General features: G+C 48.6%; 16 protein-coding genes across 16 annotated transcripts; 8 read left to right on the forward strand and 8 right to left on the reverse strand.

The window, feature by feature from the left end:
* Window positions 1-18: 18 nt before the first annotated feature.
* ECU06_0430 (dUTPase) lies at window positions 19-453 on the forward strand (the record flags this gene model as incomplete). Its single annotated transcript, NM_001041421.1, has 1 exon — window positions 19-453. One exon carries the CDS (start codon window positions 19-21, stop codon window positions 451-453), a length of 435 nt encoding a protein of 144 aa, NP_585799.1.
* An 11-nt stretch (window positions 454-464) lies between these two features.
* On the reverse strand, window positions 465-827 carry ECU06_0435 (uncharacterized protein; the record flags this gene model as incomplete). Its single annotated transcript, NM_001415654.1, has 1 exon — window positions 465-827. One exon carries the CDS (start codon window positions 825-827, stop codon window positions 465-467), a length of 363 nt encoding a protein of 120 aa, NP_001402498.1.
* A 124-nt stretch (window positions 828-951) lies between these two features.
* Window positions 952-2,745, forward strand: ECU06_0440 (uncharacterized protein; the record flags this gene model as incomplete). Its single annotated transcript, NM_001041422.2, has 1 exon — window positions 952-2,745. One exon carries the CDS (start codon window positions 952-954, stop codon window positions 2,743-2,745), a length of 1,794 nt encoding a protein of 597 aa, NP_585800.2.
* Window positions 2,746-2,751: 6 nt separating this feature from the next.
* On the reverse strand, window positions 2,752-4,260 carry ECU06_0450 (uncharacterized protein; the record flags this gene model as incomplete). The annotated part of the gene is made up of 1 exon (NM_001041423.1): window positions 2,752-4,260. The coding sequence occupies one exon, from the start codon at window positions 4,258-4,260 to the stop codon at window positions 2,752-2,754; it is 1,509 nt and encodes a 502-aa protein (NP_585801.1).
* A 71-nt stretch (window positions 4,261-4,331) lies between these two features.
* Window positions 4,332-4,835, forward strand: ECU06_0460 (N-acetyltransferase; the record flags this gene model as incomplete). Its single annotated transcript, NM_001041424.2, has 1 exon — window positions 4,332-4,835. The coding sequence occupies one exon, from the start codon at window positions 4,332-4,334 to the stop codon at window positions 4,833-4,835; it is 504 nt and encodes a 167-aa protein (NP_585802.2).
* Window positions 4,836-4,909: 74 nt separating this feature from the next.
* On the forward strand, window positions 4,910-7,699 carry ECU06_0470 (uncharacterized protein; the record flags this gene model as incomplete). Its single annotated transcript, NM_001041425.2, has 1 exon — window positions 4,910-7,699. One exon carries the CDS (start codon window positions 4,910-4,912, stop codon window positions 7,697-7,699), a length of 2,790 nt encoding a protein of 929 aa, NP_585803.2.
* Window positions 7,700-7,800: 101 nt separating this feature from the next.
* ECU06_0480 (uncharacterized protein) lies at window positions 7,801-8,655 on the forward strand (the record flags this gene model as incomplete). The annotated part of the gene is made up of 1 exon (NM_001041426.1): window positions 7,801-8,655. One exon carries the CDS (start codon window positions 7,801-7,803, stop codon window positions 8,653-8,655), a length of 855 nt encoding a protein of 284 aa, NP_585804.1.
* A 31-nt stretch (window positions 8,656-8,686) lies between these two features.
* On the reverse strand, window positions 8,687-9,598 carry ECU06_0490 (diphosphomevalonate decarboxylase MVD1; the record flags this gene model as incomplete). The annotated part of the gene is made up of 1 exon (NM_001041427.1): window positions 8,687-9,598. The coding sequence occupies one exon, from the start codon at window positions 9,596-9,598 to the stop codon at window positions 8,687-8,689; it is 912 nt and encodes a 303-aa protein (NP_585805.1).
* A 50-nt stretch (window positions 9,599-9,648) lies between these two features.
* Window positions 9,649-9,972, reverse strand: ECU06_0500 (uncharacterized protein; the record flags this gene model as incomplete). Its single annotated transcript, NM_001041428.1, has 1 exon — window positions 9,649-9,972. One exon carries the CDS (start codon window positions 9,970-9,972, stop codon window positions 9,649-9,651), a length of 324 nt encoding a protein of 107 aa, NP_585806.1.
* A 219-nt stretch (window positions 9,973-10,191) lies between these two features.
* ECU06_0510 (uncharacterized protein) lies at window positions 10,192-11,724 on the forward strand (the record flags this gene model as incomplete). The annotated part of the gene is made up of 1 exon (NM_001041429.1): window positions 10,192-11,724. The coding sequence occupies one exon, from the start codon at window positions 10,192-10,194 to the stop codon at window positions 11,722-11,724; it is 1,533 nt and encodes a 510-aa protein (NP_585807.1).
* Window positions 11,725-11,793: 69 nt separating this feature from the next.
* Window positions 11,794-13,767, reverse strand: ECU06_0520 (uncharacterized protein; the record flags this gene model as incomplete). Its single annotated transcript, NM_001041430.1, has 1 exon — window positions 11,794-13,767. One exon carries the CDS (start codon window positions 13,765-13,767, stop codon window positions 11,794-11,796), a length of 1,974 nt encoding a protein of 657 aa, NP_585808.1.
* Window positions 13,768-13,872: 105 nt separating this feature from the next.
* Window positions 13,873-14,691, reverse strand: ECU06_0530 (uncharacterized protein; the record flags this gene model as incomplete). The annotated part of the gene is made up of 1 exon (NM_001041431.1): window positions 13,873-14,691. One exon carries the CDS (start codon window positions 14,689-14,691, stop codon window positions 13,873-13,875), a length of 819 nt encoding a protein of 272 aa, NP_585809.1.
* A 439-nt stretch (window positions 14,692-15,130) lies between these two features.
* On the forward strand, window positions 15,131-16,297 carry ECU06_0540 (uncharacterized protein; the record flags this gene model as incomplete). The annotated part of the gene is made up of 1 exon (NM_001041432.1): window positions 15,131-16,297. The coding sequence occupies one exon, from the start codon at window positions 15,131-15,133 to the stop codon at window positions 16,295-16,297; it is 1,167 nt and encodes a 388-aa protein (NP_585810.1).
* Window positions 16,298-16,424: 127 nt separating this feature from the next.
* Window positions 16,425-16,892, reverse strand: ECU06_0550 (uncharacterized protein; the record flags this gene model as incomplete). Its single annotated transcript, NM_001041433.1, has 1 exon — window positions 16,425-16,892. The coding sequence occupies one exon, from the start codon at window positions 16,890-16,892 to the stop codon at window positions 16,425-16,427; it is 468 nt and encodes a 155-aa protein (NP_585811.1).
* A 303-nt stretch (window positions 16,893-17,195) lies between these two features.
* Window positions 17,196-17,936, reverse strand: ECU06_0560 (uncharacterized protein; the record flags this gene model as incomplete). The annotated part of the gene is made up of 1 exon (NM_001041434.1): window positions 17,196-17,936. One exon carries the CDS (start codon window positions 17,934-17,936, stop codon window positions 17,196-17,198), a length of 741 nt encoding a protein of 246 aa, NP_585812.1.
* A 169-nt stretch (window positions 17,937-18,105) lies between these two features.
* ECU06_0570 (uncharacterized protein) lies at window positions 18,106-18,909 on the forward strand (the record flags this gene model as incomplete). Its single annotated transcript, NM_001041435.1, has 1 exon — window positions 18,106-18,909. The coding sequence occupies one exon, from the start codon at window positions 18,106-18,108 to the stop codon at window positions 18,907-18,909; it is 804 nt and encodes a 267-aa protein (NP_585813.1).
* Window positions 18,910-18,940: the final 31 nt, after the last annotated feature.

An 18,940-nucleotide genomic window follows, 5' to 3' on the forward strand; every position in this document is an offset into this window, starting at 1 on the left:
TAACAGCCACAGCCCTTCATGACAGTCAGTGAGATAAGAGTCCGTAAGATAAATCCCCGAGCTAAGATTCCGAAGAGGCAGTCGGAGGGTGCTGCCGGATACGACATCCATTCTGTGGAGTCGGGCAGAATCCCGCCAAACGGGAGGAAGTCTGTGCGAACAGGGCTGGCATGGGACGTTCCCCAGTCGGTTGTGGGGCTAGTATTTGGGCGGTCGGGGCTTGCTCTGAGAAATTGGATAGAGGTGGTGGAAACATGTGTGCATCCGGGAGAAGACAAGGAGCTGGTGATTACACTTGTTAACAACGGAAGAGAAGTCTTTGAATACGAGGAATCCAGCCGCATAGCACAGCTTGTGTTTGTTCCTGTGCTAAGCTGTGAGATAGACCTTGTGGAGTCCCTGGACCTGACAGAGCGGGGTTGCCTTGGATTTGGATCGACAGGAATGAAATAAAGCTCTAAGATTTAATGCACCACCTTTCTGTGTATAGAATGTTCTTTCCAGTGCTTCATGTCTCTCCTCCTTTCCTTCCTCTTGACTTTTTCCGCAAGCCTTTTCCACTGCTTCTCCGTCTTGATAGGGATTCCAAACATCCTCTTAGCATGGGCCTCCATAGCGCCGTCTGCATGTTCCGGCCCATCTTTTTTCATTTTCAGGAGCCTCCATATCAGCCTGTCGAGCTTTATCGCTATCCTCTCAAGGCTTATAAATGCAACTTCTATGAGCAGGTCCGCCTCGGCATTATCCACCGGCTCTTTGGCCATGGCTGCAGTCCTTGCCATCCATATCCACCAAACCCCGACGGCTGAAAGGGTTCTCCACTTCATTTTGCACAAGCCATTTCTTGTTTGTCAAAAAGCACCATTCCGAAACACGCCGTCATCCGCTGCTGGGGCCGGCGGCACCATGGGTCCAAATAAAAGATTTCCTCCCCGTGATAGACCCAGAAACATGATCGAACTCAAGTATCTGGCAACAAGGAGTGGGAAGTCCCTCATATTGACGATAGACAACAGGAGATATCTGTTTAATCTTTTTGAGGGTTTCCAAAGATACTGCATCGAATCCAGTATCAGCATTAGCAAGATCTCGGCAATCTTTGTCTCGTCCGAGGAGTCAGTCCCTCCCCTTGTAGGAACGTATCTAACCCTGCGGGACGTAAAGAAGGAAAGTCTGGACATCATATGCAGCCCAGGGCTCCAAGAGATCATGGCTTCTGCAAGTAGGTTTGCGGATCCAATGGGCCTGAGAATTAACTACATGGAAAGCTATGCAGACGGGCTTGTCAGAGTGGAGACAATTGAAAATGTGCTTCCAGAAGCCGTAGGAAAAAAAGAGTCCTGCTTCATCCTAAGTATCAGGCCAATTAGAGGAAGGCTCCTGGTCGACAAGATTCCAAAGGACATTCCAAAGCATCTATACTCCAGGCTCACAAGAAGAGAAAGCGTAGAGTGCAACGGAAAAACATATGGTGGAGGCGAGTATATGGAAGACGATATAGACATCGGAACCATTGCCATCGTCTACTCCTCTGGAAACTACCAAGGTCTCCTGGAGAGAATAAGGAGAAGAGCTCCCAGATATTTCTTCTGCTTTCAAAGAGATGCAGCACAGTTCCTCTCCTCATCTCTCGACGGACATTTTTTTCTTTTGGAGGACAACCACTTTGTAGAGTATGAGTCTCTCTATGGCATTCAGATAGGCCTGAACTCAGTACACAAAGACTTCCTGCTCCCGCTTCCTGCTGAGCAGCACATGCACTCACCACTAGAATCCGCACAGAGTGTCCAGAGCTGCGACTCCCTTGTATACAGAAAGAGTTCAAGATGTTTTTCCCACATTCCTGCAGGCCACAGAGAGCACATCCCATGTAGCAGAGGGCACAAGAACAAGGCCATATTGTTCCTTGGGACCGGATGCGCCATTCCGTCCAAGTACAGAAACGTATCTAGCATACTATATGAGTCGGACAGTGCTGCCATTATGCTTGACTGTGGAGAGGATGCCCTGTTTCAGATACACAGGGCCTATGGAGAACTCGATGTTCTGAAGAAGCTCAGGGCAATCTTCATATCCCACTCCCATGCAGACCATGTCCTGGGCATTGCTTCTGTACTAAAGAGGCTAGACCACAGGATAAAGATCTTTGCCCCGGTGGCTATAAGACCATTCGTTGAGCACTTCGGTGCCAAGAGCCATGAGTACATAGAAACAAATCATGCAAAGGGATTGGAGAGGGTTTTCAGGGACAAAATAGGCACCCCGACCCAGGACTTCCCTTCGCACACCATCAATGTTGAAGATTATTTGCTGAGGTCTGATGCAGGCTTTGAGATTGCCATCTGCGGGGTGGACCACTGCTCTGACTCGTGCGGAATAAGGGTTCGGGATGGAACCACGGTCCTGGCATACTCCGGGGACTCAAGGCCCTCAACCTTGTTCGGAATGATGTCCTCCAACTCCGACGTCATGATACATGAGGCCACGTTTGCCTCAGACCAGCAGGAAAGAGCTGCACACACAGGCCACTCAACAATAGATGAGGCTGCTAAGATCTTCGAAATGTCCCAGTCGAGGACCCTGCTTCTTACACACTTCAGCCAAAGATATTCAAAAGGCATCTCATCGGATGGCCAATGGATTCCCTGCGTGGACCTATTTAGATACGTCGTTGGATCGGCGCCGTACCCCACAGACGAGATTAACAGCTACTACAGTAGGCTCGAGTCTGCTGAGAATAAATGACATGGTTTATTTCAATGACAGGACCCTCTGCTTCTTGGAAATGAGGTAACTTTTCCACTTGGAAAGAAGCCCGTCTATGTCTGTTGTGCACTCTTCCTCCTCACCTGTGTCATCGGTGGTAGATCCTTCAAACTGCTCCATGGCCTTTGCCTTCTCCTCTTCAGAAATACGCACGAAGGGCCTCCACATCAATAAAGCGAGCTTGTTGAACACCTTTTTCCAAAGAAGCCTTCCATTTCTGTTGAACATCTGGACTAGCCCACTAGAGCAGTCTCCAGCAGATATCGAGGCAACATAGAGTCCACTGTGTGACCATGCAATCTCTGTGCACGACTGGTGAGTGTAAGCACTCCTTAGCTCGCCGTTGTCGTAGAATTCTATGTTTCCTGTGTCAGAGTCGTAGACACAGCACACCTCTCCACACAAGGCAATGAGCACGTCGTCCTCTTTCTTGATCTCCTTTGTCACGTTAAATCCAAACTTGTCTCTGCTGTAGAACAGAAGAGCCTGCGTCGAATCGACAATGGCAAACATCTTGTCTGACACCTCCATCTGCTCAGCGCATCCCTCAAGCTGTGTAAGAGTTATTCCGTCTGCCCCATATGACTCCACAAACTGAACCTTTTTCTTCTGTATGCTCTTTGTCAGCAATGCAAAGCATCTTTTATCGGAAAAGTAGAACTTAATCTCCTCGATATTCGCATGTGTCTTTGAGAGCTTGTGTTCTCCTATGCTATACCTAATTCTCTGCACCCTGCCATCGCTGAACTCTATCCTCTGGTCCCCATGGCGCCTGACGTCACGGACAACGGCAAGCTCTGCGTCAGGCTCGATCTCCTTCCCCGATGGAAGTGAAAAGGCCTTGTTCTTATTCAGGAAGTAAACTCGGTCTCCATCAAACATGGCATTCCTCTGACCTCCTTGCTCTCTGACGATGCATTCGTTCTTGAATGTGTCCCATACACCAGTTTCCTTCCTTGTGGAAATCATGACGAACTTGTTGTCTGGGCTGAACGTTACACCCGTCACCTCGTCTTCAAGAGCAATCCTGCTGAACACGTCAAGACGCCTTCCCGTCCTGATCTCAACAGCATTACCTATGAAAAAGCATACAAATATCCCATCGCTGCTAGCCGTACACTTGCTAACTCCACGGAATGTCCCTATCTCCTCAAACTCCTTGTTCTTCTGCTCAGACAGCGAAAGGACACCGTTGTTGAGAACCACAAACTCCTCACATCCAGAAAACTGGAAATCAATAAATTCCTTGGGCTCCAGCCTTTTCAGCGGTACATACTCTTTGTCCTCCGTTTCTATTATGCTGTAAAACTCCTTCAGGGAGTAGGCCCTGACGCGAGGAAGAGTCCCCAGCCTCCTAAGAAGAAGACTGACCTGCTGGCTAGTCTTCAGCTGCACAATGCATAGGCCGTCCCTGGACAAGGAGTTATCGGGGGTGATCTCTGGAAGATCCCTCTTGTTCTGGTCAAGCCCAATGATCAAGACTCGATTGTTCATGAGAAGGGCTCACAAAGAATTTTTACCTCATGCCGCAGGAGGCCGTATGTATCCTCCGGTGTTGCAGGGGTATGGAACATGCAGAACGAACGGTTGGTGTTGTGTTCAGGGGCATGAGGTTCAAGGATCTGCTCGAGGTTCAGCACCTGAACATTAGGAACTCCACAGAGAACTTCCTGCTGGGCACCTTTCTGAGCACCTTGTCAACGTCGTATGGGACTTCTTTTGTTGCAGACCTTGGCGGAAAAATCGTAGGATATTCTGAGGCTGTTGCCTTTGCGGACAGGGGCAGGGGCCAGATCTACTCTATCTGTGTGGATGGAGCCTTCAGAAGGCGCGGGATCGGAAGGAGGCTTATTAATCTTTCGGTGGAGTCCATAAGAGCGGAGCTGGAGGGAAAAGAGGCGTGTGAGATAGATCTCCATGTGCGAGCGTCCAATGCTGAGGCCATTGGCCTGTACAAGTCTGTCGGGTTTGTGGTTTGCGAGGCCAATATTCCCTACTACGAGTTTGGGGGATTGGCACACAGGATGAGTCTTACGCTTGGTGTATGCGGCAAGAAGGCCCTGGAGTAGGAGGAGTGGAAGGCATGGGGTATTATGTTCTTGGCAGTCTCTTAATTTTGCATTGGACGGGAATGCCCTTAAAAATGGAAACGAAGCATCCGAGCCTTATTGAGGCGAAAAGGTATGAGGAGCGCAAGCTTCCCTTAATAAGAGACATTTACACGGGGTCGGACCAGACATATGCAGTCCAGAAGATGATGGTGAAGAGAAGGGAGATGAGCATTCCGAGGATTGAGTATAAAAGATCTGGGATACTTCCTGTCATGGGTGCGCTGTGGTTTTCCAATGGCAAGAACCTGGTCATCTGGAAGTACGAGAGCAACGAAGAGGAGGAGATAGGAACATTTTCCTCTGAGGTCCTGGAAGTGATGGTTTTTGTTCCCAGGGCGGGGATCTTCAACGAAAGGATATCCCACTGCCTGTTTGTTGCAACCGAGAAGCAGGTGATGATCTACGGGGTTGAGAAGGATACATTCTGCCTGGTTAACACCGACTTTGTGGCATCTTCTCCAAGCAGTGTGAGATGTGCAGCAGTGGAGAATGGAGACGTATTCATTGGATGCGAGAACGGAGGGGTGTACCAGGTTGTTTACAAGAGCGTTGATTCGTGGTCGTTCAAGATAATGCACGTCTATGACCCAAGCTCATCGATCCTGTCCAGCCTGGTTCCATCTGTGCTGAAGAGAAAGAAGTCTGCGGTTAGGGCCCTGAGCATAGGGAAGAGCTTTATGGTTTCCCTGGATAGAAATGCAGCCATCTACAACATCGAAGGAGGGATGTATAAGATCAGGGACGTTGTGCTGTGCAGAGAATATGTTGACGTCCAGGTGGTGGATGAGAAGGAGGACTCGGTGTTTTTCTATCTGATGCAAAACGACGGATCAAGAGACTTTTACGAGAACGACAGGCTTGTGATGACGAAGAGATCGCCGAATATTGGGGACATGACGGAGATCAAGGAGATGAGGGTGTGCACGTCAGGGAGAAGGCTCTGCATGGCAAGAAACGGGCGGTATGACGGAAGCATTGTGACGACGATTTCTTTGAACGAGGACCAGATCTGCAACTTCGACAAACTGAAAAGCTCTGAAAGCTATGAGGTGGTGGTGATGAAGGACGACATAGAGCTCATTGGGATTGACGGCAGGACTGTTCTTCTCCTGGGAAACAAAAAGATCTTTGTGTATGAAATCCAGACTGTCGAGAAGTTTCTTTTGAGCTGCAGGTCTGAGGAAATCTTCAGTATATACAAGAGCTATGGGGAGAGGGAGACACTGGTGTTGTACTATGAGCTCCTCGCAAGCAACGAGGATGTGGGGAGGCTGGAGTATCTCTGCCTGAAGAACGAGGACATCCAGCTCTCTGCATTGTTCCTGTATCTGTACAGACTGGCGGTACCGATCCTGAACATTCCGTTTGAGGACATTCTGAATGGGGAAAGGAACATATACCTCGAGAGGATACAGAGCAAGATGAAGAATATCCGAGGCAAGATCAAGGCCAAGCACCTACGGGCGGGGTATGACTTTATAGATGAGTTTCTGCAGACATGCTTTTATATGAATGTGCTGTACGAGTACTCGGTCAGCCTTGAAGGAAGGTCTTTAGGGTATGTTCTTCTTGAAGACAGCGAGGGATTTAAGAAGAGAACTCTCAAGTCCATTCTCGAAATGTTCAAGGTCAACCAGAGTGTTGAGCCTCTGATAAAGACTCTCAGTGCTCGGTGTCCCTTGTTTCTCCCCATGGAGGAGGTCTACTATCAAAGGGGGCTTGAGATGCTGAACAAGAGGCCGTCGCGGGAGGTCCTGCTTGAGTCTCTGAATAACCTTAAGAATGTGCAATACAACGAAAGCCTTGTTGCGAAGTACAACGAGTTTGGCTTCTACTACGGAAGTACGACACTTATCAGGGAGAACTTCAACTTCGACTTTGAGTACGGGGTTGAGATCCTGAAGAAGAGTGTCAGGTGTGCTGGGGCCCTGAATCTTGCATTAGAGGATCCCCGAGAGGATTTTCTGTATGCGCTGTTTGAGGCGTTGATCGACATCCTGAAGGAGAACGGACTTAGGAATGAATGCAGCTGCTGCGATAAGCCCAGCGCCATGGGCCTCAACGACGTGATCAAGATATCTGTTCCGTTCCTCGAGAAGTTTTTGAAGGAAAAGGCGATGTCATCTAGCGACCCTCGGGTGTTTGAGCTCCACTGGAAGTATTGTGTTTACAGAAATGACAAGGTCAAGGGGACACAGTCTCTGCTGGAGCTGGCCGACAACAAGCCTGTGTCTTTGGAAACCAAGATCGATCTTCTAAGAACGGCGCTGAGTGTGTCGGTCAACACACATCTGTTCAACGAGGTCAAGCTTAGGTTGGAGCTTGCTGACATTCAAGCTGAGATTCTAAGGAGGGGGAGGGTTGACCCGGTGATCAGCAACAACCTTCTATCTGCAGACGAACTGTTCAACGACTATGCATACAAGTATCCTGAGCTTGCCCTCAAGATCATTGGGATATCCAGCTATACAGACAAGGCAGTCATCAGGGAGCTGTGGGAGGAGGGGATGAGCGGAGACTTTGACTCAGCCGTGGAGTTCCTGGGGGCTGTCAAGGCCTCCGGGCCTGCAATGGACTGTAACATAGTTGGAGATATTCTATGCTCCAAGATGGCCAAGGGGAAAAAGCTAGGAAGAGCACTGACGAGCGCTGGGTTTAGCTACCTCGAAGTCATAAGCTTTTTGGAGGAAAAGATCAAGGGAGAGGAATACAACCATCCCGACATGAAGAGGATGCTTTTGAGCGATCTTAAGGAGTTTTCCAACAGCAATGAGTTCTACCTCAAGGTTGAGGAGTATTGCCGGAGGAAGTATGGAATCTAGAAATAAATCTTACCAGCTCTTATTCATACTGTCCTGTGGCTACACAAGGCTCAGAACAAGGTTTGAGGGTTTGGATTTAATTGCGAAAATTTTGCCATGGGATGCAATGGATTCCCAGTGTCCTTGGAAAGATCAGGAGAGCCTGTTTTGGAAGGGAGATAGCATCTACATTTGACACATATAATTCGGAAGCGAGCGAAATAATCACGCCCCAGACATGCAGCGGCGTGAAAACAGAGGTAACGAAGACGCTCGCTCCGTTTTTCCAGGTGTCGAGGGTTGACATCCTTGATGGAAATGCTCACGTCAGCCAGACGTTTGGAACACTTAGCCTGGGGAACTCTCTTGTGCAAATCAGCGTGGATCATGAAAACAGCCTGCGGCTCAAGGCCATGAACATGTCTGGGAATCTTGCCACAAGGGTCCACACGATAATTACAGGCAGAAAGGAGGTGTTCAGCCAGGTCGAGCTGGAGATGAGGAGCAGAGTCAATAATCTTGGACTGAAGTTGATAAGCCCTGCAATAAAGGGCACTGGCATGGTGTACGTTGCCAACACCCTCCAGCAGTTTGGAACTCTGAGCCTTGGTGCAGAAATCATAGGTGCCGACTCAGAGCTTGGGATTTCCGTTTGTGGAAGGTATGAACACAGCAGCGGGATTTTCTCTGTGGGTTTGCAGCAGTTTACTGCCTTGACCCTCAACTACTATCGTAGGCTTGGAAAGTTCTTTGATATGGGTGCCGAGGTGCAGCTTCCGAGGACCTGCCCTCCAAGTGCAGCCATAGGATGCAGGCTATCAACACCAAAAGCCCAGGCAAAGGCAAGTGTGAGCAGCAACATGTCTCTAAGCTTCTGCCTTGCCGAGAAGCTAACTGAGGGGCTGTCATTCAACATTAATGCTGAGGTTAATAAGTCTGGATGCACTCACGGATTTGGGTTCCTGTTGGAATTCTAAGGTTGTCTTTGAGGACTTGTCCTTGAGAGATCTAATAGTTGCACGGAACCAGCTCGTAGGCTTTGAAGAAGTCTTCTACCGCATGGAGGTGCTGTTCCAAGGTTATTAGGAATGGGTTTGGGCCAGCATCAAACGTGTAGGCAACCCTTGTCCTGTCCCTGTTGAACTCGTGGCACATCTCGATGACCTTGAATCCGTCGTCTCTGATGTATCTAATTGGGGGATATGTCTCCATGAGGATGGCATGGAGCTCATTGGACTCCCTCATTGTGAGATGGGCAAACCCGTCGAAGTCTTTCTGAGAAATATACTGAACCATGGCTTTGATCTTTCTTTCAATTCTAGCCAGCCTCTCCTGGTAGAAGTTGCTTGTCTCTTTTGTCCTTATCATTCCCTCGGTGCTTCCTGTCTTCTTGCAGTCCCCTGACAGGATGATGGAGAGGATCCGGACCTCTTTCCACGAGGGGAGCCTCTCAACAGACATCCCGTCAAACAGGTGGATCCCCGTGGATATGCTTCTTCCGGCGCTTCCAGACCCAATCCTTGCAGCAATACACAACTCTTCTTCCGGCATGTCTAGGCCGTAAAAGTCATTCAAAGCCAGTACAAGTGCTGCAAGCCCGGATGCCGAGGAGGCGAGTCCACAGGAGTGCGGGAAGTTGCTGAATGATCTGATGCAGACTGGCCTATCATCTCCAGACTTCTTCCTGAATATCTCCACAGCCCGACCCATTTTCTCGCCAATGGGAAGCATTTTGCCGTTCAGATAAAACCTGTCTTCTTCCAGAGAATGCTCGACAACAGTTTCAGTCAAGAAGTTTGTTAAGGGAAATGAGATGGATCGGCTGGAGGGCATGTTGTTTATTGTATCTGCTTTTCCCCAATACTTTATGACTGCAATATTAGGATGTGAGCTTCCATAGCCAGATAGCGGCTTTTTCATTTGGGGCTGTTCTTTCTACTGATCTATTCCATTGGACATGTTTCTGCACTCTAGTGCCCAAGATTCCAGGCGGCCTCTTCTTCCATCCTACTGATTGCTGCGCACGCCAGGATGCACAGCTTCCCAAGACATTCGCTGCCGGTACAGGCTCTGGGCCCTTCCTCTCTGTCGGACACCTTGGCCTGACCTCTGGCCTTCTGCCTCTGGTTCTGGAACCAGATCTGGACTGTCCGTGGGCCAACACCCAAGACTTTTGACAACTTCTCCCTGGCAGTTGTGGAGGGAAACGGATTATCCTTGAAGAAGGACATCAAGACCCTGGTCTGCCCTGCTGTCATTCTTGTTCTGGGTGCCTTGCTTTCTTTCCTACTCATTGCATCAAGTAGACCTGCCGTTTTATTTTCCTTGTAAAACAGTTAAGTATCCTATTAGAGTAGTATCTCTTCTCTCTTGATGATGCCTTTGGCCGTCGGAGCCTTGGACAGCCGAAGCCGGCCCAGTTGTGCTTTGACGGCAACGCGTGATTTTTCTAGGTCTGCTTAAAGCTCATCTCCCTGTCTTCTGTTGTTATCCACCGACAAAAATTTACCCCAATGAATTCCACGCACTCTGAGGCTCAGGTTACGCAATTTGGGCAGGCAATTCGAATCAACAACAGCACGGCCACAACACTTTCGACGCTGTTCTCGTCAAGCATGGGGCCATTTGGGAGCTACAAGGCGCTGATATCCCCTGGGCAAACGCTTCGGATAGCAAAGGACGGCAACACTCTGTGCAAGGAGATTCAGTTCACACACCCTACATCTATCATCATCACAAGGGCAGCAACGTCAATGTATACCACGTTTGGAGATGGGGCATGCAGCCTGATTGTCCTGTGCTGCGAGATCTTTGGCGACGCTTTCCGGCATTTTAACAACGGGGTGCCAATTCCCCGGATATGCTCCTCTCTCCAGTCATGCCTCAACGACCTTATGAGCTATCTCAAGGCGCTGGAAAGGCCGTTTGAAGAGGACACACTCTGTAGAATGGGGTATAGTATCATCAGGACCAAGGTCGACGAGGAAACGGCCACAAGGCTGTCTCGGATACTAGTACAGGCCGTTGAGAATGCCACTCAATCACAGTTTTTTGACATGAATATGGTAGAGGTTATTAAGATGCAGGAAGGGGATGTGTCTGAAACCATGTACGTGGACGGGCTTGTGCTTGACCATGGAGGGCGACACTACGCAATGCCTACCAGTCTGGAGGATGTCTGTGTCCTGATAACCAACATGTCGCTTGAGTATGAGAAGCCCGAGATAAATGCAGAGTTCTGCTACAGCACTGCAGGGCAAAGGGACGAGCTTGCTGTTCGGGAGAGGGAATTTATCCTGCAGAGGTCGAGGGCAATAGCCGAGTTTGGAAGGAGGATCAAAGAAAGCCATGGGAAAAACCTGATAGTGGTGACGGAGAAGGGGATTGACCCGTACTCGCTGGAGGTGTTTGCAGAGTCTGGGATTCTTGCTCTGAGAAGAGCAAAGAGGAGGAATCTGGAAAGGCTCGTGAAAATGTGTGGTGGAAGTCTGATTACACAGGTTGGGCAACTCAGCGAAAAGGCTTTAGGATACTGCCAGAGAGTGAGTGTCAGGAAGATTGGCGACGAGATGTTTACCTTCATTGAGGGAACGCCATTCAAGGGCTCTTGCACAATTCTGATCAGGGGAAACAGCCAGCACGAGATGTCTCGAATGGAGTCTGGGATCAGAGGAGCCCTGAAGAGCATGTATGTGTCTCTGAAGAACAAGACATACATTGAAGGTGGTTATTCCCTTTATAGGTCTCTAGTCCTCCATATTAGAGAGAGGATGGATAGTGTTTCCGACAGAGATGTCATTGGATACAAGATCATGGAGAATGCTTTTCTTAGTATGATCAAGGCTCTACTGAGGAATTCCGGGAAAGACATACAGGAAGAGCTTACAAGGATACTCAGAGGAGGGGAGTGCGAGCGTGTTGTTGATAACTCCTCGGTGGTATCTGCAGTGATCTCCAACTCTGCTGTTGTTGCCACAAGCCTATTGCTGGTTGATGAAATAATTAAGGCAGGAAAGCCAATAAAGGAGAACAAACCTGAAAATTAAACTCACTTCGGCTGATTTACAGGCGACGCCTTGTAGAGTCCCCAAAAGATATTCCTTGCCCTAAATGGTTTATTTGAATAGGCTTCTGCTGTTTGCAAACCTCGAAAATGCATTTGGAACCGATTGACTAGGGTCCTCTTCTTTCTTTTCCAGAGCCTGTGGAACTTGTGGGGGGTTGTTGGTTATCGACTGAAAAATGTTGGATGGAGAAGAGCTGCTGAATAGGCCTCCAAACTGTACAGGATCGTTTTTGGATACAGTTTGTCCAAAGATGTTAGTCTGCCGTACAGGGTGTGTATTTAAGGAAGGATAGGTCCTTTCCACAGGCGAGGTAGCGCCTGTGCTCGAGCGGATTTCATTGGATCCCTCCTTTCCATCCTCCATTCTTTCCGGAGAAGCATCCTCCTGCTTGCTTGGGGGCCTTTCCCCTTTTTCCTCAGGTGCACTCTCTATAGATGCCTGGTTAAGATTAAAGTGATGCGTAAAGCCTTCGTCCAGAGTGTCATTGTCCATCTTCATTTCTATGCAATCAGCGTCTGTTAGTGTCTTTTGTACTTCAACGGTTTTCCTGTCCAGTCCCAGATCGACACCCCCTACCTTGCCGATCCCGTAGAGCAGTGGCTTTGTGTAATGAACAACCCTTCTTCTTCGGCCCTTCGAAATGCCCTCTATTGCGCTGTCAACATATCTCACTGCATTTCTTATGCTTTCCTCATCAATCCCTTCGTAAACCTCAAGGCTGTTGAGCATCATAGAAAGCTGTTCAGCCATTTCGTCCCCTATCGACCTGTATCTCTCAAGCCTCATGATGTTCTTGTATGCCTGCTCGACAGACAATGACAGATCGTTTGCATTGTATCTGTACATACGGAAAGCCTTCTTCTCGACCTTGATTCCCTCGAAGTCCTTGGTGATTTCATCTATCTGCGAGGCAATTCTTTCGACCAGTGCATCCACTCGGCCGTCTCCAGTCAACTCCGTGCAGGAAGCATTTTCATCGCCCTGGGTCCTGTTGTCTTCCATAGAGACATTATCCTCCTCGACAGAATCTAGTAGGCCAGCCAGAGAGGAAAGCGATTTCTTTTTCCCCATCGGCTCAGCAAGTAGACCCTCATTCCCCCCGTTAGTACTTATCAGCCCTTCTTCCCTTGAAATCGAGTACCTTTTCTCTGTAAACTCAATGTCCTCTTCCGTTTCCCTTTCGCCTTCTATTCCACAGGCCTCAAACTTGCTTAGAACCCCATCTTCATCAATAAGATACACATATCTTCCAGAATGGTCCATTCCAGTTAGATACCTGACGTTGAATTCCTCGTCAGTTCTCAGACCCAGCAGCTTTATCTCCTCGTCCAGCTCCAACTCATGAAGATCACCTCCAAGAAGCAGAAACCTAGAGGAGTTGCTTGATGCCAGCAGATTCACCCCATGGAAGTTGCAGTGGTAGTAGCATGGCGCGATGCCCCTATCGTACTCCATGTCTCCTCTGTGGAGCATGTTCTCAACCTCGTTGTCCCCGAGGACTAGTTTTTCATCACTCACAACTATGATCCCACTCCCATCGGCACTTCTCAAAATCCTCCTTACATTCTCGTGGCTCATGAACTTCCCATCCAGGGTGACAAGAGAGTCTGGAAGGAGAAAGTCCCTTACATCCTTCTCCTCATGCATGTACTTTCCATCCTTAAACACCTCCAGCCGCCCATCTTCGAGCAATATCCCTAAATACTCGTTCCACACCTCTCCTCTTCTTATCTGAGACTTCGTCTCCACCCTTTTGATGGTAGACTCGGAGATGTCCAGGATAACAATCTCGTTGCACTTTGTTGCAACAATCCTTGCTCCGTCCTTGCTTAGATAAATGACATCCTCCTCGAGTTTCTTTTCGTCGAGAAATAGCACGGTGCCAGACAGAACCGCCCTGTGGCCCCCAACCACAAAAACCCTCGAGCACTCGACCGGACACGACCCGTCCCACCGGGAATCTCTTCCCTTTAGTACAAAGCTGAGCCTTCTCTCCATTTCTCTTCCATCAACTCTTTTCATTCAAGACAATTCAGGCATTGCCGGAAATATATTTTATCCACCAAAAACAGTAGCTTAGCAAGGATTGTTTATTCTTACACACATCTACCAGACAAAGCTCAGGACTCAGTCGCATCCAACCTTGTAGTCCAGGGCCGCAAGCGCTATTGCAAATGCCTGCACCCCAGACCAGGGATATGTGTAGTCAAGTATGTACTTGAACCTCGAGATCTTCCCAAATGTCAATGTCACATATGTTGGCTCGAGAGGATGGATAAGCTGGAAGTTCTTCACAGAGGGCGTAGTTACTCGTCCGTTGAAGTTTAGGGAGTAACTGTTGGTTTCCGCATTGTAGTAGGGCTCCTTGTTCCTCATCACAACAGGCTCCTTCAACGACGATCCCGATATCCCCGTGAACAGCACAGAGAACGATCTTGGCCCTCGTCTTTTAAATATCGATGTGGCATATTTGATCTCCAAAACTGCCTTCTCGCCTTGATAGAGAATGTACTTCGTTCCGAACAGATTCGACCTCAGGCATCCCACCTTCTCCTCATCACCCTGTCCGAGCGAGTATATCTCAAACCCGCACATGACTCTATGGGCCTTCAGAAGCTTGCTGGGCCCATGCTCATGGCTCTCGTACAAATATTCGTTAAAAAATCCATAGCTGACATCTACTTTCCCTCTTGATATCCTGCCAATGGGATATGGATCCAATACAATGGCCCTCCTTTCTTCGAGAGCATATCCGCGATGTGATGCTGCAATGTGCGACTCCGGAGCTTGGTTGTCCGACATGCTGTCCAAGTATTCGATGATCCGGTCTTCGCTCGGGGAATATGAGAATCCGTAGACCAGCGGAGACAAGGAGCAATGCTCGCCATCTCCGACGTCGTGTGGATGGTCAATGGAAGCTGTCGCATGCCCGTTTCCTTGTTCCATTGAGCCATCTCCATCTCTTGCTTATATCCCCAGCTTCCCCTGTCGTTTCAAGTCAGCAAACCAATTATCTTGCACAGAGACAAACCATTGTGTGTACAGAGTTCCTCAGGTCCGCAACAGGATGTGCCAAACCCGGCAGCATTCCACACAAACCTATCTTGCCAATGAATCCATGGGCCCAGACGCATTGCTCTAGATAATTACAGCCTCGGCAGAGAACAAGACTCGATAATCGCCCCGCTGCTGGGTGTATTAGTACGTGCAGGAGACGCGAAGCCAAATATTCATAACAAGGTTGATCGAAATATTCTTAATTTCCCAAAGTGGACTCGAGATTCTATTGAGTGGCTGGAAGACAAATTAGTTAAAATGGAGAGAGAGATGTTCGATTAGTGCATTCCATACATCTTAAGATGCCTTCTACACATGCTCCCACGGTATGAACTCGCTGTTTGGAAGACTGAACAAAGCATTGAAGCTGGAGTTCAAGAAGACATTTCAGTCTGGATCCATTAGCGATGTCTTTGGCTTCCTTAACGAGTACATGAGGTTTGTCGAAGATGACAACGATTCCTATAGACACTTGTTTTCGGTTGGCGAAGACCCTCTGGCAGCTCAGGAAGAGAACCAGGATGCCATGAAGGAGTTCAACAAGAAATGCCTCGAGTTCCTTTCCAAGACAATAAGCAGCAGTGAGAAGTCACATCCTTACGACTCCACGCTGTCAGAAGCACAGACATACATGGGGCTTGGATATGAGTTTGGGCTGTTTGGGCTTCGCAAGGATGGAAGGATGGCAATAGGCTACTACTCTTCTGCAGCCAGGCAGAATCATCCGGTGGGGACATTTAGGATGGGCCAGTGCCTTGAAAAGGGCATTGGAAAGCCCAGGAACCACAGGCACGCCCTGGACTTCTACAGATGCTCTGCCAAACTAGGATTTGTCGTCGGGATGCATGCATATGGGTCCATCCTTATCAATGGAGACATAGGGAGCAAGAAGGATCTGCAAAGCGGGCTGTTCTACCTGAAGCTTGCTGCAAGGAAGGCCAGCAAGGAGTACCCATATCCATACTACGACCTGGCACAGACTTATGAGTCCAGCACGGCACCTAGCGAAATCCAGCCAGACGACGAGTACGCATTTAGAATGTATTTGAGGGGGGCGGAGCTCGACTGCCCAAACTGCCAGTACAGGGTGGCAAGATGCTACGAGCTTGGAGAGCTGATGCAAGACAAGAACCTTCCGGTTGCAGTCGAGTGGTACAGAAGAGCATCTCTCCTTGGGCAGATAGATGCCCAGATGATATACTCCAGAATCCTGTTTACAGGAGTTGAGGAAGCCGTGCAGCCGAATCTGAAGGAATCGTTTTTCTGGGCGCTGAAGGCTGCAGTAAGAGGCCACTCGCAGGCTGCATTCTCAGTGGCCGAATTCATTGAAACCGGGTGTGGAACGTCGAAAAACACGTTTTTGGCGCTCTGGTGGTACACGATTTCCTACGAATCCGGAAACACACAGGCAAAGTCAAGGCTCATGATACTCCAGAACCAGATCGACATGAGGAATGAGGGAACTAAAGAGCCAAGGTGCTGTGGATGCTTCTGACCTGGCTCTCTGTATGTTTTATCTTAGTTGTCGAAGAGTTTCAGAGGAAAGGCTCTCGATAATAACAGTTTACTAATTAAAATCTTTTAGACAGTAGGCAGTGCAAGCGCTTTTCCCTTCATGCTCCTTATCCATAGTGCTCTCCCCTTCTTATTCCCTCTATTTCGTAGAGAAGTACATACTCATCGTCCCTGTAGCTGCTTGGAATGAAGCTGAACTTGAAGTTATAGTTGCAGGTAAACAGGTCGTTGCTGACTTTCTCTATTTCCTCGTGGAGCTTCAGAAACTCGCTGTACCTCACATATATCCTGAGCTTCCTAAACTTGTGGTAGTCCAGGATCTTCCTGATGTAGTGTACCAGATTCTCCAGGTCGTGGGAAATCTCGATCCGCAGAATCTCGTTGTTTTCCAAGTCTTGGCTGCTGGACTTTGTGTAGCATAGGCGGTACTTGATCTTCTTGTCAGGCATTGTCGGATGAGATACATATACAATTCTTTTGTGCTCCTCACGGCATCCAGAAGGGAGCGTGCTTGTCTGGTTCTGTGAAAATCGCCTCATACTCACTGCATGCGAATCCTCTGCCTCCTTGCACATCAGGGTGAAATTACGTCAGGCGAATGACTTAAACAATTCCAAACAATTTATTCCCCCCTGCTCGGCTTCCTGCCTTGCAGCCTTTGCCACTGTTTGTCCAATGCCGCACACCTTGTTTATAGGCATCACCTTTAGGCAGAATAGGTATAATTAAAAGAAAATGTCCGAGGCGTCTGACACATTATTCCAATCAGGAGCAATGCTCTTATCGCCTCCTGTGCTATGAGGAAAATGACTCATACAAGCCTAGCAAGGCCTTTACTTAGGATTTTCCAGGGCTAGACATTAGAGAAAATTTTGAGCTCATTTCTTCTGCTCCCGTGAAAGCCTGAGAATTGCAGAATAGTCAAGCCCCGCTGTGTTGTCTTTCTTTGTGACCTGCTGGTCCAGCGAGGAGTCCGCAGCATCGCCCTGGGCCTCCTTGGGAGAGCTCTCTATAGAATCTTTTGCACTTCCGGCCTTTGTGCCGTCCTTATCCTTGTCCTCCACATCCTTGGTTGACTCCTGGATGTTTTTAACCACAATCGCTATGTTGGCAGGTTTCTTCTTAGCCGTAGGCTCCTCCACATGCGGTGGAGACCTGGCTCTTCTGCTTCTTTCCTCCGAAGACTTAGGTATGCAGATCCTCCTACTCAGGTCTTCACTCAGCATCCCGTCTCTGTACAGGCTCTTATAGAGCCTATCAAGAATGCTCAGTTTTGATAGCAGCATGAACTCGTAGTCCTTGAGGAGTAGTACCAGCTCCTTCCCCACCTCCAGATCCCTTCCATTCTTGATTACATGCGATCCCCCAAGCTCCCCCACCAGGACATCGAAGTAGAATCTTTCATTCATGTAGTAGATCTCCTTGATCTGCAGCCAGTCGATTTCCTCCTGGTTGAGCTCAGTGTTCATCGAAAAGTAGGTGTCAAGGATTTCCGGGTACTTGGAACACAGTACTTCACTGGTCATTCCGCCCAGTTCATCTGTATTTGCTATCATGTCAAAATCAGACCCATATATATTTAAGAGCTCGATAAACTTCTTCCTCATGCTCTCGTTCATAACCCCCGGCCACAAATAATTTTATTACCTCAAACGTATCCGCCCCTCCCCTGCCCCTTTGTACAGTCCTCTGCATCAGGTTTTGTAGCAGATTTATTTGAAACCTTTCTCCATCAGGAGGGTAAGATGTTCTTAGCACCTGAGGTTTGTTTTCAACATCTTTCAAGCTATGATGGCCCCGATTATCCTTGCAGCTTTTGGATTAAAGATCCTGTCCTGGTATGAGCCGGCAGTGGATGTGAGTAAAATCCCTCGAGACGACATGGTCCTCAAGCTTCAGGAGAGCGAGAGCACAAATGACCGAGAATATGCAGGCCTTGGGAAGGATGCACAGGAGGCATTGTCGAATCCAGATCCAGACTTAAGTCTGAGTGACGTCGAGGAGAAGATCAATGAATACCCGCCAAGGGAAATAACCTCCAAGCAGGATAGGTCAATTCCAATTGCAGATGACGTCAAGATAAAGACAGATAAGGTTGATGAGCTGACAAAGGCATTCAACAAGAAGATCGGCACGACAAAGGTGTCGGGAATTCATGACAAGGAGGCATGGAACAGGCTTTATGAGTACCTAAGGCTGAACTTCAAGGACTTCCTGATCGATGGACATCTTTCCATAGAGCTCCACATCAGATATGTTCTGTGCTGCTATGTTGTTGCATTCATTCCAGGACAGTTTGCATTTCTCTTCCCCGCATTCTACAAAGTGTTCATTCCAAAGAGAGCAATGAAGGTCCCCATTCTCGGAGACGCCTTAAGAGAGATAGACAGGTTCCTGACATTTGTCAGCGACCGTAGCACGAAGACATTCATCATAACATTCTATGTAGGACGCCAGAACTCTCTTGTGGAGGACTTGGAGTTCATAAAGAGGGTTCCTGACCTGATATTCAGCGACCCCATGGCAATCCTCCGAGAGCTTCTGAAGTTTGAAATAAGGTCCGAGGGATACAGCAGTAAGAAGGAGCTATGATCCCTGCCCCTCTCAGGGCACAGGAATGGAG

Source organism: Encephalitozoon cuniculi, chromosome VI (assembly GCF_000091225.2).
Source record: "Encephalitozoon cuniculi GB-M1 chromosome VI, complete sequence".
Lineage (NCBI taxonomy): Eukaryota > Fungi > Microsporidia > Unikaryonidae > Encephalitozoon > Encephalitozoon cuniculi.